Source organism: Pyxicephalus adspersus, chromosome 1 (genome assembly GCF_032062135.1).
Source record: "Pyxicephalus adspersus chromosome 1, UCB_Pads_2.0, whole genome shotgun sequence".
In the NCBI taxonomy this organism is placed as follows: domain Eukaryota; kingdom Metazoa; phylum Chordata; class Amphibia; order Anura; family Pyxicephalidae; genus Pyxicephalus; species Pyxicephalus adspersus.
This window is the reverse complement of record NC_092858.1, coordinates 10,666,721-10,686,116: the sequence shown is the minus strand read 5'-3', so window position 1 is coordinate 10,686,116 and position 19,396 is coordinate 10,666,721. Positions and strand designations below refer to the sequence as shown.

Here is a 19,396-nt window from a genome sequence, read left to right as displayed (position 1 = left end):
AGGAACCAACCCTGCGCTACGAATTATTGGCAAGGCATCAGCCACCAGGAATCACAGGGGATCACTGGATCCTGAGGCAGGGGGTCTGAACTTAGACTTAAGGGATGAATTAACTTATTGACTCTAGGTTCTCTTGCTTCAACCTATAAACCCAAGAAAGTTTTCCTATATTATTTTTATACATAAACACACACTAATATCTATTACTAATATATATATATATATATATATATATATATATATATATATTATAATAAGTATATTAGTATTATAAATTATTATTATAAATAACACAAAATAGATTATTCATTAAAATGTGTCGCTATTTCCTCTATATAAAAGAATTCATCTCCCTTACACGGAGATCTTGGTCCATTTGGTTTACCTACACACGAAAGGATCATTTTGCTGATCTGGGTATTTAAACCAGGGAGCCATTAAAAAAAAACATAAGTAGTAACTGGAAAACATATATGTAATTATTTAGACTGATGTTTAAATTATTACATTGATTCTACAATTATAAGCTGCTTTTCCTGAGAAAGCAGACTTCGATCCGAGGAATGCGTCGAACGTTTAATGCCTATCTACATAAAATAGACCAAAATATGACAACAATGAATAACCTGTTGATTATGTATTTTTTAATGATTTTTGAATAAATTAAGGTTTTTATGGTAATTATATCAATTATGTATAGTGAGTTTGATTGAATCCCTTTAAAGTCCCAAGGGTATCTACCTGCATTTATATTCTTTATATCTACTGTCAATGGGGATGTGGCATATGATATTATTTATAAGAAAGAGGAATTGTCCCTAATTTAACAAGGTATATTAATATTATATATTTTATAATACAGTATTTATATAGCACCAACACATTATGCAGCGCTGTACATTAAATAGGGGTTGCAAATGACAAGACAGTGACAAAGGAGGAGAGGACCTATTTTTTCCCCTTTGTTCTCATCCTCATTGCACCCTTGCTTGTATCACCAACTTGAAGACATTACAGCTCTCTAACTTTAAATATTACAAAAATAAAACAGCCAGAATGTCATTTCGTTGTTAAGTTGCTTTTATTGGTTCACAAAGACCCCTTTGTGAAAAATTTCACTTCAGCCTCTTTCGAGCAGTTCGTATTTTAAGTCACCGATTCATAACATCAAGTAACCGCCGCGATACGATATCTTAAATTAACTTCTTTGTAAAAAGGCCACAAACAAGATATTTACATACATAGAACATACTCGTTCTGGCTTCCAACATGCCCATATTACACAATCATACAAAAACGGCATATACATTAGACAGTAAATACATCAAAAATTCATAAAAACAGACGTTACAGAAAGCTGTACAAAAATAAATTTTTATTAAAAGCAGCTGAAATTGTAGCGAGGGAACAGTACAGAGAAGAACCAGATCACTAAACTTGGCTACGGCCCACGGGCCTTACTACAAAACGCGAGTTGCAAAAAACGCGAATAGTACATTACACCGAAAAAAAGGAGTTCTCTTCACAAGAAGAGGATTCACCGGAGTCTATCCCAACGCCAAATAGTGGCGTCGTCACAGACTGCTATGAGAGTGCTGCTATCCCGGCTGAAGCTGGTCTGTCGGATTGCCGCCACGCATTTGGGATGTGTCAGGGTTGTACACCTGGTGGGGAAAGAAAGAAAATAGTTAAGATTTGAACATTTGGGAAAGTAGGAGTAACAACAAATTTATCTATGCATACAACAGTGTACATCAATGTTTTATCTAGGAGCTTGTCCCATAAGAAAATGTCAGACTGACTGGGGGGCATTTTTCAAATTTTGTCACACAGCTAGGTAATGCTATATAGTAGCCATGAAGATTTAAGACTAACGGACAAATATCAAGCAAGCCTGTGACAAATCTAACCCACAAATTTGGCTTCATGTCAGGTACAGGCACTTGCGATCTTTTCTGGTGACCGTTATGAATGATCACTGTGCAGACACACTGCTCAAAAACTGCTGAGCTGGCCGTTCTTGCACCGTGCTGCTGAACAATAGTTGTTGGGGTCAGGAGTTTAGCGATCGGGCACAGGGGGTTCACTAAACAATGTCACTGCACCTGTATGTATGCTGGATCAAGGTGACAAAAGTCTAGCATCTGTACAGGGCTTAAAGTCTATGGGACAATTTTCATTGTGTATTTGCGACTTTGTAATCATGAAATGAATACCAACAGATTAATCACTGGAGATGACAAAGGCATTCACTCAAAACAGCTGCACAATTAAATATTTAGGGAAATTTTTTTTGGATAGAAAGGAGGGTTCACTTTCAGTTTTGTAAAATTAAAGTGGAACTAAAGTTCCACTTTTAGGAATCCACGATCAGGCAGATCATTATTGCAGACAAGGAGAGGCTATGTCCCTTCTGCACAAATCCCCTCTAATCCTACTAAAAGCTCTGAGTTTGTGGCAAAAAACAGCCGCACATGAGCAGTGTCGTGTTTGGTTGCCCGGCATTGCCAGCTTCCTCTGCAAGTGCTGGGAGTTAATGAACTTCCGGTAGCCGCGCAGGAGTTAATGAACTTCCGGTAGCCCCGCAGGAGTTATGTCATCCTGGCATTTAAGATGATTGTTTTACAAGGGCAGGGGTGAGTTTGCAGGCTGCAAGTTGATGACTGCCCCATAAGGCTCCATGGAGTAAAGTCACAAAAATGCAGTACACCGACTTTGTGAACAGGATCACAGACAATATAGGGGGTTGCCAATCACTGTGGGGTATATATTTTAATAAGTAGGGGTTCTACAAAATACATGGTGTGGCCAAGCGGTTATTTTAGCCTAAAGAGGCCCTGTCACATTGCCTAGCTGTAGTTACCTACAAAGACACATGGAGGGTAAATGGTTCCCATAACACAAAGAAGAGAAGTTGCCCATTTTCTCATAAATGAAGATCCAGGTCATTCCTAATGTTAACTAGTAGCCCCACTGGCCACAAAGGGAAACAATATTTTCATTGTTTTAAAATGAACTACCATGCTGTAGCTAATCAAATGGGTCTATGTGCATTCCATAAATGAAAAAGAAAGTTATATACTGGCAGTGCAAGCAGTTTTACCTTAGATCTCTTATTTTTACCTCAACTTGCAAATATTGTTCTGTGGCTGGACAAGAAGTGATATTTACTGGCATTGCCATCTTTACATGCCAGTGCAGTATCTGGGAAGGCACAGGGCAGATGTAAGTACTTTGCTAATCAATGCATTAGGCTGCCCATTCTACAAGGATGGGCTAACACAGTGGTCTCCAACCTTTTAATGCACGGACTGTGGACCGCACATGGAGCTGTGTGTGACCTAAGGTGGAAGAAACTTCCCCCCAGAGTGATGTTATGAAGCCAGAACCAGCCCATTCAGACCTGCAAGGGAGAGTGGGCAGGTTGTCTCCAGAATCAACCTGCCCACTGCCCTGAGCCTGCGATGCAAACCGGAGACATGGAGCTGCAGTCCACCTGTCAGACATCCGGGGGTTGGGGACCCCTGGGTTAACAGATTAAAGAAGCCCCCCCCTTTAAAGTGACCTTGACCTTTCCTTATCCTTTAATGCAATCTCAGCTAGGGGTCTGTGGATTCCTAAGGTTCCTCAATAGGTTGCTGGGGGTTCCTTGAGTCATTAGCAAATTGGAAAGTCTTAAGTCAGTTACCATGGACACCAAAGATCATTTTGGCTGTCTGCAAGGATAACATTCTCCCCACTGAACAACACGCTAATATATTGTAAGTTGCGGCTATAAGAATTATATTCAGCTCCCTGAAGACCTGAGAGTTATTTCATGGGTTCCTCCATATTAAAAAAAATAATAATAATAATGAAGAAAGGTTGCTTTAACTAAAGTGTTCATGGTAACAATAGTACTGACCTGCAGACACTGTGGTGCCTGCAAATCCTTGCAATAGTCTTCAAGAGAGCCAGGGCCCTGACTTCACATAATCTGTAACGCAGCTAACACTGTGCATTAAACATAAAAAAGCATGAGGGATAACTAAACGAAGACCTACTTAGCTTTGTGCGGATCCTCTACTTCCAGATCCCAGACGTACAACTTCCCCACCTGGTTTCCAAGTGCAAGCATCTGCATATAAAATGAGGTACACAAGCTGATTAATTTCAGTGAAAGCAAGTTTTAGATTATTGTCATTACAGAAGTATTTTTCAAATTGAAAATTATGGCATATAGTAACTACACACAAAAAACACTTGCCCTGTATGTTGTATAGGAGAATGACCAGAGAGCAATTTGCATTTTGTTTGTTTCTATAGTGTTGTATCAGACAGTTTATTTGTCCTGCATAACCATAAATGAACCCAAGGATGCACAACACCAGGAATCAGCCAAATACAGAAAATCCAAAGTTGATAGCAGTTGCATTGTAACGTTTATGCCTCAGCTGCTTGGAGAGCAAGAGTCCACCTCTGCAGTGTGACAGGGACAGGATTTTTTATTCTGGCTGCAGCTTTTTTGTAGAGAAGGCTATATTACTTTAGGAAACATTACTGTTCTAACAATAAACATAACCCAAGCAATAAACCTAGACAAGGCATTTGTTTCTCATGAAACCCAGACAGCCAGTAACAGGTGATATTCAAAGTCAGAAGTGACCAAAGTCAATGTAGGTGGGCAGCAGGAACGCCATGTTCTCCCCAGAATTTTTTTTAAGTTGGGTGTGAAGCTGTAGGTGGGTGGCAGCCCCTGTATTGTGATCCAATTTTTCAGTAAATACTAAAAAACAGCCAGACCGTAACTGAACTGAAAAGTGCCAGGTTTTTGCAAGCAGAAACAGAAATATAAGGCAGGGAAGAGCTAAAGGGGTGAAGAGCTCCATGCAGCAGATGAGGAAAGTGTTTAGTACCACAGAATTAACACCTTCTGTAGCAAAACTTGTAGAAACAAGGTGTCCCAACAACCCATGTTGTTGTAATTTCTAGCGTTTCGCCTTATGGGCCTACTCTTTAGAGACAGGGTAATCATTAAGGAAATAGCAACTGTTCTGGATGAACTTGGAAAGCTCTATGCAGCCACCTTTATTAGAATGGGGACCTAGCACTCAAAGGGGCAATTTGAGGCATGTCCAGTGCAGTAGGGTCTTAACACTGTACTCCAAAAGTCAAGCTGAAATCGTGAAAGTTAAAGCCTTCCTGTGTCCCATAGCCAAATAAAAAGAAATGTTGCCATTTGGCCGACGGGGGGCTAAAATCTGGATTCTTACACAGCAATAAGAATGTAGGGACAGCCCACAAAACAGACACTTCTGCGTGCCCCTTAAGTCATGCTTCACGGCTCAATTTCAGGATAGCTGGGTGACACTAAAGCACAGCTTCCAAAGCTACTACAGAAATGAATGCATGCCACCATAATTTGGATATATTTTATGCTTGTCATGGAGCCTCGTTTGGTCATTCTAATCAAACAGCTGCCAGTACAATTTATGCCAAACAAATCACTTGGCTCAAATTTATGGTAAAAACCTAACTGGCTCACAGAAAGCCAATCCCTATACCAGAATACAAGACAATGTCATGAAGGGTACATAAGCAAATTAGTACAGATTTTTTTGTATAACTGTGTGCTATAAGTTTTTTAAAGCATAGTTTCTCTTACCTTTTGCCAGAAGTCCATGGAAAATCTCATATACCAGATATCACACTGGCTGTAGTCAAACCGCCCCAAGATTGTGACATTGGACTCATTTGGCTTTATCTTATCAATGTCATCTTCCATTTTGCCCGGTTTCCAGCAAACAATGGCATTTTCACACGACTAATTAAAAAAAAAAAAAAAGGGGGGGGGGGGTCATGGTAATTTTATATTTTCACAGACAAATATTTACAGAAGAGATATTCATGAAACCATTTTAAATATTTAAAAAAATTAACAACATTCTGAGACCTATACAGTCATGTGAAAAAGTAAACCCTCCTTTAAATAAAATGTTTTATTTATGGAGACATTCTGGTTCAGGTTCTAAAATAGTTTAAATCTAACCCCAGGTGTAAAACAGTTTCCAGCATGTCCATATTTACCAAAATGAAGCAGCTGTGTGTGCAAAACCCTTAACAATAAGATTCCATCGGGTTGAGGTCTGCCCTCTTACCGGGCCCATTGTAACACCTTCATTTTTTTTCTTTTCAGCAATTCTGTTGAAGATTTGTAAGGATGTTTGGGATCATTGTCCAGGTGCACAACCCATTCACAGTCAAGCTTTAGCTGTTGCACAGATGACCTCCCATTCAGCTCTGGAATATTTGTGTATACAGAGGACTTCATGGTTGACTCCATGATAAAGGTGCCCAGGTCCTGTAGCTGTAAAACAAGCCAGTTCAGCAGCCCTAAACCACTATGCTTGACAGCTGGTACAAGGTGTTTGTGTTGATATGTTGTGTTTGGTCATAATGCACAGCTTCATATTTGGCAAAAACCAAACCTCTCCACTTGGGTGTTATCTGTCCAAACATCATTGTTCCAGAAGTCTTGAATTTTGTTCAGATGCTGCTTTGCAAACCTAAGCTGTGCAACCATGATCATCTTTTCATGGAGGCCTTCTCCTGACAACCCTTCCAAACAAGCCGCACTTGTGCAGTCTTTCTAACTGTACCATCACAAACTAAAATTTTAAGAGTTTGAGAAGAAGCTCTTGGGTTTTTTGTAATTTCTCATATAGAGGTGGTCACACTTGCTGATAACTCAATCAAGTGTATTTGATTAGCAGTACCTGCTTGCTACATGTTCTTTAAATCATTATGAAAGTGGTAAGGTCCCACCCTTCTTCTGCATCTTAACTTCGTACTTGTTAAAGTACACAGTCATGTGTTGCCGTTCACCTGGTTGTATTTACCTTTGCTTAATGCCTGCCAAGGATTTGTGTAATTATATGCAAAAGCTTAAAAGTGAAGGTTTATATAAAGTCAGGAGAAAAAGATACGCACACAATTATGGCTGCCCTATGTGTACTATTAGGTTTGGCAATGTAAAACCTGGAGGGGGACAGATGTTTTGCATTGTGATCATGTGACAACACCACAATACCAGCAAGAGCCCTGGAAGCAATCCCTCCTTCTGGACTGCTTTTTTCTAGGAAGCAAAACAAGTCAGATCCATGTGACCGGATTTAAAAAGATTTGATGTTACTCTTTTTATGTGTTTTGTGGGTTATTCCCTGGTTACTTGATTGTGCTTTAAAAGGAAAAAAAAGTAATGGTCATTTTGGCTAGGCCAATATATCTTAATGAGTTCAAATGTCATTCTACTGATTTTGAATTTTCCACTAAGGATGTTACAACAGAAAAGAATTGAAATAATTCATTTTTGCGGATCTGACCAACCCCTCATTTTGTTGAACAGCTATTTTCACTAAGGCCTCTTCCCTTTTCAGCTTTTTTATTTGAGCTTCATGACAAGTTTGAATGGAAGTTGTATTTTGCGATTACATGTAAAACGTTCTGTTTATCAGCAAAGAGGCAATTGTAATGATACATAAACAGGATTTACCTTTGACAGTATCAAGTCTCCAAGCCACCTAACACAATCCACATAATTTCTGTGAATGTCTCTTGTGGAGAAGTCAGGAAAATGGATCTTTTGTGAAATAAACGGCCTGTGAAAACATAAGAGATGATTAATGTTATATAGCATAGTTCTCCCCAGAGGGTTTTAGCCAGTTGCTCCGCCCGGCTGATTTGAATACCCCGCCCAGAATTTGCCGTGTTTTGCCACACCCCCTTTTTTACCACCCGGCTACAGCTTCCTACCACCCGGCTGAAAAAAATTTCTGGGGAGAACACTGTATAGAAACATTTAAACGAGTTCAGAGGTGTGACCAGTGTCAAAGAGCAAAACTAAAGCGCATTTCAGGCAAGAATTATTTCCTGCACACCCCCTGTAACATAGGCAACAAGCTTGTTAGTTTTCCTTCCTTTCTGATATATTCACCTACGTCTGTTCTCCAGTACTACAGATGTGCCCGCACTGGATAATCCCCATCTGCCTCCTCATGCTGCATCCATCTCCCTCCAAGGGGCCTGCACCGGATGATGCCACCAGCCCGCCACTGCATCCATTTGGCTAGAGGGCAGTGGGTAGGTGGGCATTACGGCAGAAATTAGATTTAAATTAGGCAGGATGTACACATGACATACTTTGAACACATGAGCACTAAAGGAAGAGTTTAGTACATGCTCCTTTGCGCAGAAGTCTTAGATTTATTATTTCAGTGCATATAAGCGCTTGCCAAGTGCTACTCTGAGTGCCCTAGCATAACTTTACCAAGGGAGGCAGCACAGGCTAAAGCTACGTACACACTTCCAATTATTATCGTTGGAAAACGAACGACGAACGATCCTGCACGATATCTACGAACGATCGTATAGCACCGATCCTGTACATACAGATAACGACACGATCGTTCGTAGATATTGTACACACAATAGATACGATCGTTTGAACGATAGAGGAAATATGTGCACCACAGGAAAGTGAACGAACGTTCGTTCATTACGCATGCTCAGCCCATGGACGATCAACGAACGACCGTACACACGAACGATGTTCAACGATCGTCGTCCAATCCGATCCGCCGGTCCGGTCGTTCGTTTCCAGCGACTTTCCTCGTTCGTCGGCGTCGTTGGTTACTTTTTTTACGAACGATTTTTTGCCCAATCGATCGTTCGTCGTTCGATTGGAACGATAAAAATTGGAAGTGTGTACGCACCTTAAGGATGTGTATCCACCTTATCTATGTGCAAAACTAAACTTTCAAAATGCATGCTTAAAAGCCAATTATTCTGAAGAGGAAAGCCAGCTGTACTGTGTAAATTAGTGTCATTTACATTTTGGTTTTTATTGTGTGACTAATCAACTCAAGAGCCTGACATATTGCAAATGTATGTACATTCCAGGAAAAGACAGGTCACCTGTTTGTTTTGCTAGGATTGTATTCATAGGAATCTTTGATTGCAGTCTGCATTCTCTTTGAGTTAAGCCGCCACAGTTTAAGTGAATGGTCCATCCCACATGACATAATCTTCTCTCCCAGCAGATCATAGTCCTAAAAAACACAAACTCTTAATTATCTACAAATAACATTAAATTCATACAACAAACACAACCTGAGCTGTTTATAGGATTATTTAATTATTTGTAACTAGTATTATTTTCCCCTTTAATGCTTCCAAGATCGCGAGAGATTTGGTTCATATACAGGGTGATATAGCTGTGGCTTCTACAAGTATGTTTTGAGGGCGAAAACCAAAGTGCCTTCAAGCCAAAGCCACCAAAGTTGTTACCGCTCGGTTTCTTGTGCCTCTTTCTAGAATCTTCTTAAACTGGCTGCACAATTACATCTGAGCTTTAAAACGATTCTAAATGCACTACTGACATTGTAGTACATGAGTCCACTGGATTGGACACTTGATGAATGTTTAGACAGGCAGTGTGGCATTCCCACCAGAGAGTTGGCAATAAATCTAGAAGATAGTTAATTACCGTGACAAGTTCTGAACTTGCAAATAAGAATGGAAATAATGAAATGCATTTATACAAGTGGTAAACTAGGAGTTAAAATGTCAAAGCTAAAGCTACCCGAACCAATAAGTTTATTTTCATGATCAAATCTCCACTCAAAGTCAGATGACAAAAAAAGAAGCAGCGAATAACTTACTGCACTTAGTACTTCATCTCTATGACCTTCTACACCTCCGAATATTGCCACAAGCGTGTCTGTTTGAATATTCCACAGTCTCAGTGCATGGTCTGCAGGAACAAGAAAACAGTTTTTGGTAAAATAAGCGGGCAATTAAAAAATGCACAACATTAACAACGCAAATTCTACAGCCTTCATACTGATAATGACCATATTGCGCAGTGCACAAAATTACCTTTGCTTACAGATAACAGAAGATTTGGGTCTCTTGGGTGGAACTTTAATTCATTGATTGCATTGCCGTGGCCTACATAGTGCTGTAATGTGAGAAACAGAAAGCGAAAAGATTAAAAGGAAAACATCTAATAAAAAACAATCAACTTATGTAACAGCGAAGCTCTAAGCCTTTAAGCAAGCAGGATTACATGGAAATCGTGGTGCTCTGCTGTGAACACAGCCAACTCTATTACCCTGCTTCTTTACCAATGATTTGTATTCTTCAGCTGCATCATTGTGGCTTGTGAATTAAATTGAGGGATGCAGCTGGAATGTTTAAAGCAGAACTCCAGTAAAAACACCAGAAAAATAACAGTCCATTAAAAGAAAAAAGTTTTGGGTACAGTACTGAAATTAATAAATATAACGAATTGTCCTCAGTTTTCCGGGCCAGCAAAATTAAACACTTTCTATGCCCTGGGTAGGAAGTGTAGGCGAGTGGCAACCCCTGTATTGTGACCCAACTGTTCAGTAACTGCCCAAAAATAGCCAGGTGGTTACTGAAATGTGCCAGGCTCCGCACCCAGCTAAAAGGGTCTGGAGAGAACACTGTAGCACCATACATCTCCGAGTGTCCTTTGTAGACAGATGGAAGAGTTCCCTGCAGCAAAGAGATTCTTGTAACACATATGCAGGCACAAAGATGACAATATTGCCTTCATTTCCTTTTTTCTATTCAAAGAATTCTGTTATTAACACATTGAAGCTATAGTTCCCCTTTAAAAAGTGGCCCATATCTAGGCCCCCTTGCACAATGGCTCAACTAAACCATGGCAGTTAACGGTGAACTGGGAATTCTGGTGGGAAAATCTTGTCGATAGACTGTACGGCCAAAGATAGAAATTCAGCATTTAATAGCAAAACAGATTTCCATTCTTGCCAATGATGACCTTTTAAAAAGCATTGCAAATTCACTTCTTATAAAGCTCTAAGTTACTACAAAAGCATTACATATTATAAAGTCCCAAACATTTGAAATATGGGACCCATTATAATCAATGGGCATTTTACATTTAATCCACTTACCTTGATACACTGCATAGTGATAGGATTAATTATACGAATGATGCCCCTGGACCCAGCCACAGCGAGGAGCGGGTGACTTGTGTTGCTGTCGTACGTCCATGCGCAGGTGTAGAAGTTTTCATCTGCCTAAATCTTACACTTAAGGAGAACACACCAAAGGAAATGGTTGCTGTGCAAGTTCAAGCAGAAAATGAAGTTTCTGGTCATCCGGACACTCATAAGAGGACCATGTATTTTTCTGCTCCCTAACTGGCCCTGCCCAAACCCTCACATCAAGATGCCTGATAAGGAAAGATGTTAAGCCGCGTACACACTTCCAATTATAGTTGTTGGAAAGGATCTTTCAAGATCCTTTCAACGACTATGCACTGCACGATGCATGAACGAGTGCTGTACATACAGCACCATTCTGCTCTATGCAGAGGGGAGGCCGACGGAGCGGTACCCTGATGCGTGCTCTCCCCCTTCCCTTGAATTGTGATCATTCATCGACTGTGGATCCGCCAGGACGGTTGTTCGAACATTGCGCTGTACAGACTTCAGATTCTCGTCCGATATGGGCCCTCCGCTGACTATCGGGCGAGAACCATTGGAAGTGTGTACGTAGCTTAAGGTGTGGAGATTGTAAATGCAGCTTACACTACCGATCTCTGTATACAAAAAGCTACTCAACACCCACACTGATGAATGATGTTCTTGCTGACAAAAAAAAAAAAACACAGTTTTATGATTTATAGAAACATTTAGGAAACAAGACAGAAGGCGGCTAAAGAATACATCGGGAGTTCTGTGGTTAACCTTGGGATCAATAGAAAACCTCAAAAAAAAAAAAACACACACCGCAGTAAGAGAACCAGAAGTACTATTTCTAATCTATTGCTTTTCATTATGAGCACACGGAAGAAAAAAAAAAAAAAGAAAAATGCAACAACAAAGCTAAAAGGATACATCAGCGTCTACATAAGACTGCAGCAATCTGACTTCTCCTTGCGAATGGCATTCGTATAATGTGACCTGCAATGAGAACAAGTAGAATTAACAAAACTTTTTTGTAGGCAGCAACTGAAACGAACAAAGAAGCATCAATTTGCCAATTATATCTGATAATATCACATCCATGCTATCCTCTTAAAAATCACTTTGGGCAACACCTTCTAATAAAATGTAGGCCTAGGCAAGGCTTTCTCAACCTTTGTAACATGGGGGAACCCTTGAAATAATTTTCAGGTCTTCAGGGAACCTCCTTCTATAAATACTTTATCCACAGCTTACAGCATATTAGTGTGCTGATCAGCAGGAAGAATGACTGTAAGGGTGACATTCTTCCCAATGGTGAGCAATGTAACAGAACAGCCAAAAAGATCATTGGTGTAACTACACTGACCTGTGGCTCACAAAATTGCTTGTTGCTTAAGGCAGTGAGATTTTTTAACTAGTGTGCCCTGAGATCTTCAGGTGTACCATGAGAAATTATCCAATTAACATTGTCGAGTGTCTTTGCTGTAGGGACTGGCACAGTAATGTAATACTCTTCCATGTCAGTGGGTGGAAGTAGGTAGCTTAATTGCCTTGTTTATTCTTAAGCTGCGTACACACTTGCAACTTTTGTCGTTGGAAAGGATCTTTCACGATCCTTTCCAATGACAAGGGACTGCACGATGCATGAACAGTGCTGTACATACAGCACCGTTCATGCTCTTTGGAGAGGGGGGGGGAGAGCGACGGAGCGGCACCCTGCTGCGCGCTCTCCCCTTCCCTTTCATTAGGATCGGCTGTCGTCCATCGTCCGTGGATCCGGCAGGATACGGACTGTACACACGGCAGATTTTCGCCCGATAATTGGCCGATGCCGATTATCGGGCGATAAAAATCTGACGTGTGTACGTAGCTTTAGAGACAAGAGAATTAGCTACAGAGTGTCATTTTGTTTTGTGGTGTGTCGCAGAATTTTTTGTAAAAAATGTGCCATGGCTCAAAAAAGGTTGAAAAACAATGGCCTAAAGCACCCCCAGCAACCTCTGGAGGAACCCTGGTTAAACATCTGGCCTAGGTAAGAACTCCCCTGTTCCTGTTCACTAGGATCACCATAAAAATAAAAGAATTTAAACGTTTAGTGCTGGCCCCAGAAAAAAAAAATTGAGGAGACACCAGTTCTGGGAACACTTAAAGAAGGAATTCTCCTCACTGAAGAAAATAATTTAACTTTCTGTTGCTTCTCTAGGATAGGAAGTAAACGGCTAAAGAAAACAAAAAAAAAAAACAAAAAAAAAAAAAAAAAGCTGGCAGACGTTTTAGGTTTTCCCTAATTCACTAAAAACTTTAAAAAAGGTTTTGGCTGTACAAACAAGCAATCCTATTTAGAAGCTTGCACCTGTAGTGCTTTTTGACAGAGCGATATATTCAAAGTGCATGCAAAGTACCTGGGGGGGTAGGAAAGATATATTGTTAAATTAGGTACATCAGGTACATTGTATAACATACCCTGTTACTTCCAACTGTAGCAAACACATGCGGATCTCCTTCCTTACTGTGCCAGTTAAACTGAACTCCAAAAAGAGGCTGACTGTGATCTTCCTGTGGTGAGATGAAAGAAAATAATGGAATAATGCAAAAACCAATTCAAAAAGAAAACAAAGGCATAAGCACCATGAAACCCATACAAGCATAAATGCAAGCTACGTTGACTTTTCTACACAATTATCCCTGGCGGTTATATTAATCCAAAGGCTTCACTATATTTCAACTTCACTGGTCACATTTACCAACAGCCTTGTCTTAGACCTTCAGCTGTCGGTTAAAGCTTTTTCAATTGGTGTGGTGGCATGAGCAATTTCTAACAAATATGCATTGGACAGTGTTCTCCCTGGCCTCTTTTAGCTGGGCGCAACATCCTGCACTTTTCAGTAACCAACGGTCTGTTTTTGGGTGGTTACTGAAAAGTTGGGTCACAATACAGGGGATGCCACCCACCTACAGCTTTTCCCACCCAGCTCAAAACATTTCTGGGATCAGCACTGTTGGACTTTATTAATCTCAGCATACGCCAAAATTGTTCACTGTACTTCTCACATGCACCAAGCAGGCAAGAATCCTTTATTGTAGAAGATACACAGTAGTTCTCCTGTGCAATGAAAATCCTGCCTGTTAGTGGATTTCTAGGTTTAAATACTATCTATTGTCAATGACCCTGAACTACACAGACCTGGTATTCAAAGTTACATATTAGACAGTATAAAAAAAAAAAAAAAACTACCAACTAAGATGTGGGAAAGATCTCAATGATCAAATTCACGATATGGCTACTACCTAGACGAATTCCCTGTGTGTGTTAAACTATTAATGTCCCTGCAGATGTGTAATATAAACACGTTACATGGAACCACTGCCCTTTGTACCCCTCATCTTGTAGCTTTAGCCTACTGCCCCCCTGGGATAATCACATCACACAAGTATTGTTGTTGGATACTGGGGTATCTCCATGTGATTGGAAAGAAAACATTCATTATTCAGATAAAACCAATGAGAGAAATAAAGTCATAGGTTCAATCATCAGGACTTACCTTCAGGCTGTTCACACATTTAAATGAATATTTGCACTTCTTGGACTTCCATTTTCCTTTACCCCAACCCTTTCTTCCTGGGGCATTGGCTGTGTTTGTGGGGGTGTCTGGTCTTTCAGTGTTTGTGCCACTTTCTATGCTGACAGCATCATCCTGTGTAGAGAAATTATTTCTTTGTTACCAATAACATAAAAAAATGAAAGGGAATGCCATTACCAGAGTACCCAGAACAGATGAGGAATATCAGAATCCATAGCTCCCAATCATCCAAAACTAATAATAAATTGCCAAGTAGTATTTCTTAACACAGCCAAACCATTTAGGTGTAACTGAATAACCAATTCAAAACAACAAAACTTTTATACATATTACAAAGCAAACTTTACAGGCCAGGTCCTCTGACTCTTAACTGCTGCACTAAATAAAACTGGAGGGGATGGGGGATACATTTATAGAGTTATTATTAATAAACAGTATTTATGCAGCGTACATGTAATGACACAAGGGTGCCACTTGGTCCAGGAGAAGAGTGATTACTCACCCCAGGGGGTAAATCCATGCAAGCCTAAAGCTACGGACACACATCCAATGGTTCTCACCCAATAATTGGCTCAGGGCCAATTTCGGGGAAGAATCTGGCGTGTGTACAGCGACAGTCGTTCATCGTCCGAACGACCATCCTGGCGGATCCACGGACGATGGACGACTAATGATCCTAATGCAAGGGAAGGGGGAGAGCGCACAACAGGGTACTGCTCCGTTCCCCCCCCTCTCTTTAGCATAAAGCAGAACGGTGCTGTATGTACAACACTTATGCATCGTGCAGAGCATAGTCGTTGGAAAGGATCATGAAAGATCCTTTCCAACAACTCGCATTGCACGTGTATATGCGGCTTAAGACTACATGAAGTCAGAAAGGTTACTCTGTGGGCTATGGCTTAAGGAATTACTTTTTTCTAATTATTTAAAAACTACAGCAGACAGAGGTCCAACATACCCGCTGCAGGGTTAGACCCTTACACAATTACCGAAGCTCCAACACTGTTTGGATAGTTTTGGCTCTGACCCACCAGGGAGGATATGAGATCTCAGCAGAGAAACCACTGCTTCCACATACAGCACAGTCCCTTCTCAGCAGTTTATAGCAGGGTACAGGCTTCTCTTGGTTTTTTTTGTTTTGATGTCCTTGTAATGTACCTAGCAAATGAAAACCAAATTCTAATTTGGTCTTTGTTCCAGCAAAGAATAAAAAATGGATTTGGATTAACACTAACCAATGTGAGTAATGCAGTTATATCTTACTGCAAACACATAATGTCTTTTTGTAAAATGTTTTTGAAACCAGCAACCTTTAAAAAAGCTGAATCAAACTAAAACCCAAAAGGTCAAACTTACATCTTTCTGATGCTGACTCACATCTGAAGTTTTTGGTCTGATTTTCCAAAAGTTTCAAACTTTCCTCTAAATGACTGCAGAACACTATGAAGGCACCAAGGTGTACTGACTTGTGTAGTTTCCGGACATGCAAATTTTATGTTGTTTCTAAGCCTTCACATCAAAGAGGGGTTTCCCACTTTTAGCCAGAAAGTGAAATCCCCCTTTTAGTGCGGTCAGCGGGTTTCTGAAGCCAGAACATTCTGGAGTCCAAAAACAGAGCAGATGTGGAAGCAAAGTAATAGGAAAACTTTCAAAGTTAAGTGTATGAAGGGATAATGTTCAAGATATTCATGAATCTGACAATGGGCACCTGGTACACATGCAGACACAAAGGCTTCGTCCGATAATCACCTCAGGGCCGATATCCGATGAGAATCTGGTGCGTGTACAACGCTCATCCGACAACGATCCTGGCAGATGATTGTGATGAAAGTGAAGGAGAGCGCAGCGGGGTGCCGCTCAGTCTTCTCCCCTCCATAGAGCAGAACGGTGCTGTATGTAGAGAGCTCGTTCATGCATCGTGCAGTCAGATCATTGGTGTCTAAGGCTGGGTACACACGGAAGACTTACCGTTAGAAAGATCTTTCACGATCCTTTCCAACAACAACAATGGGACAGCACTGTAATGCTCTATGGAGAGGGAAGGGGGGAAAAACGAGCAAGCAGCAGGATGGATCCATGACTGTCAGACGAGCGCCGTACATAAATCAGATTCTTATCCAATATCAGCCCTCAAGCAATAATCAGACGAGAATCATCTGACATGTGTACGTAGCCTGGAAAATTACGTGTTCCAAAAAAAAAAAAACAGTTATATGTTTCACTAAGGATATACAGTCCTATAGACAAAAATTAAAGGAAGTGTTTCTAGTTGCTTCTGTCCTTTTCTCCTCCCGTGTCTGTAATTGTCAGTCATTTGCTGCCCCTATTTATTGTACAAACACTGGATGTTCTTTGTCTATTACCCTGAAGCCTATTTATGTACAACGCTGTGCAATATGTTGGCGCTATATGAATACGGTTTATTAAGTCAAGAAAAAAAAACAATGTTTTATTTGCATAATTAATGAGAGAATGTAAAGCAATTACAACAGAGAACAAATCAACCACAACATGTAAACTGAGCCAAACTTTGAAACCACAAGTTTATTTTATATGACCGAGCTAAACCTGGATGTGTCATTCTTTGCTCATTATATAATATTATGGCGGTGTTATGATTTACTGAATGCAAACCCAGAGGGACTACTGGTTGGACACAGGGCCACACAAATCCAAATGGGGCACAGCACTCCAGCCATTATTGGGTGCCTTGACAGTCAATCACGGACAGAGCGCCCCCTGCAGACCCTAAAAGAACACCACTAGTCCAACGAAGCACCCTGCAGGAACCGAAATGAAGCACAGCTGCCCCCAGTCACTGTTTAGTGCCTTGGCAGCCAATCCCACACAAGGCAACCTGAACAACCCAAAAGGAGCACAGCACCCCCATTAGCTATTTGGCAGACAATAATGGACAAGGCTGCAACACAGAACCCAAAGGAACACCACTAGTCAAACCTAGCGCCCCACAGAACACAAATGGAGCACAGCACCCCCCATTCACTGTTTAGTGCCTTGGCAGCCAATCACAGACAAGGCAACCTGCACAACCCAAAGGGACCACCACTGGTCGGACACGACACCCCCACACAATCCAGAGAAGGCACAGCACCCCACTCACTGTGTGGTACCTTGGCAGCCAATCACGGACAAGGCTTCCCCACGAAACCCAAAGGGAACACTACTGGTCGGATGTGGTGCCCCCCACAGAACCCAAATGGAGCACAGCACCCCCATTTGGTGCTTTGGCAGCCAATCACAGATGTGGCGCAGCGGCCTCCCCAGCATACCCAAAAAGAAACCACCATCGGACGAATGTGGCACCCCCACACAATGCAAAGGGAGCACTACCGACTATTCAGTGCCTTGGCATACAATCACAGACAAGGCTCCCCCACAGAACCCATTTGGTGCCATGGCAGCCAATCATGGATGCGGTGCCCCCCGGGACAACCCAAATGGGTAACAGCACTCTCATCCACTATTCGGTGGTTTGGCAGCCAATCACGGACAAAGCTCCCCCGCAGAACCCAGAGGTAACCCCACCCCTGATTGGACAGAGTGTCTACAAACCCATAGAGAGCTGGGGGCCACAGCACGCTCACCCACCAATTGGTGCCTTGGCAGCCAATCATGGACACGGCCCCCCTCCCTCCAGACAACCCAAAAACACCAGACGCAGCGCCCCCTGCAAACTCAAATGGAGCACAGCACTCTCCCCACTATTCAGTGCCTTGGCAGCCAATCACAGACAATGCTCCCTCACAGAACCAATAAGAACCCAGCAGCCACAGCGCCCTCACCCAATATTTGGTGCCATGGCAGCCAATCACAAAGCAGAATAGTCACATGGCACATATTGTTCTGTGTTTCACCCTTGTGAATGTGCAGGGAAAAGTAAAGTGAATCTACATAACAAAAAACATTTATTTTAACCAGCAGCCATCACAAACTCCAGGAAGGGGTCACCCCTCCCCCCATGGGGCTCCCAAACATCACAACAATAAAAGAATGGCTGAGCTTCCCCAGGCTGTTCCTATAACCCAGCTCAGGGCCATGCTGGTACTTGTGGTGCCCCCAGCAGACTAAGGACTCAGAGAGCCATCACCACCCCGGACTGTGGGCGCTATAAGAGCCGCTAACACATCACACCAGCCGCCTAATAAAGTGCGCGGATTACCCCTCAGCCTCCTCCCCCGCCTCTCTTACGTTCTCATCCCCGGACAGCTCTGGATTGCTGTTCTCATCACTGCTTAACTTCTGCTTCTTGGCCGGCATTTCGTTTCCCGCCGCGCGACCGGAAGCCTCAGACATCTTCCACCGCCTCGGCGTGACGTCACTCTGCTGCGCCGCTCAGGGCACGTGACTCTGCTGAGGATGCCAAATGCGCATGCGCGTCCATCTTTAATATTTGGGGGGCAAGGGAGTCAGTTCTAAATAGAGATTGTCTGAGCTGCCTATTTACAGCACAATGCATGGAATATAAAGTCTCCACAGCTTTCATTATCAACAATATTCCTAAACCATGCCATGCTTGTTACTTACCTGAAAAAAACTAAATATGACCTTGAAGTAGTTTTTAAATTGGGGTAGCAGCACCTATGGCAGCATGGAGGCCTGTACTCCAATGGCCACTTGGTAGCTGCTCCACCCTTTTTTTATTTATTTTTATAACCTCCTCCATCATATTGACATCCTCCATGCAGTTGCCCCATGTTACCAGGGTGGGTTGCATCAGGTCCAGTGATTTGAGGAGTCCTGGAAGGCCCTAACCTGGAGGAGGTTATATACCCTCCATCCACCTCTTTCCATACC

General features: G+C 41.8%; 1 protein-coding gene across 1 annotated transcript; it reads right to left on the bottom strand.

Annotated features, from left to right (window-relative positions):
• Positions 1-1,062: 1,062 nt before the first annotated feature.
• On the bottom strand, positions 1,063-18,910 carry EED (embryonic ectoderm development). The gene is made up of 12 exons (XM_072402321.1): positions 18,791-18,910; positions 14,543-14,695; positions 13,464-13,556; positions 11,931-11,996; positions 10,983-11,108; positions 9,916-9,997; positions 9,699-9,790; positions 8,953-9,086; positions 7,532-7,637; positions 5,645-5,803; positions 4,044-4,117; positions 1,063-1,664 (listed from the first exon to the last, which is right to left on the bottom strand). The coding sequence occupies exons 1-12, from the start codon at positions 18,893-18,895 to the stop codon at positions 1,538-1,540; spliced, it is 1,317 nt and encodes a 438-aa protein (XP_072258422.1). The 5' UTR covers positions 18,896-18,910; the 3' UTR covers positions 1,063-1,537.
• Positions 18,911-19,396: the final 486 nt, after the last annotated feature.

What these genes read in the sequence shown, in the direction of transcription:
- EED (XM_072402321.1), bottom strand. Translation starts at nt 18,895, where the DNA reads ATGTCTGAGGCTTCCGGTCGCGCGGCGGGAAACGAAATGCCGGCCAAG. An exon ending in AGCTGTCCGGGGATGAGAAC is followed by an intron (nt 14,696 to 18,790) that starts GTAAGAGAGGCG and finishes TTCTCTACACAG; the next exon opens with GATGATGCTGTCAGCATAGA. An exon ending in CTACAGTTGGAAGTAACAGG is followed by an intron (nt 11,997 to 13,463) that starts GTATGTTATACA and finishes TTCTCATTGCAG; the next exon opens with GTCACATTATACGAATGCCA.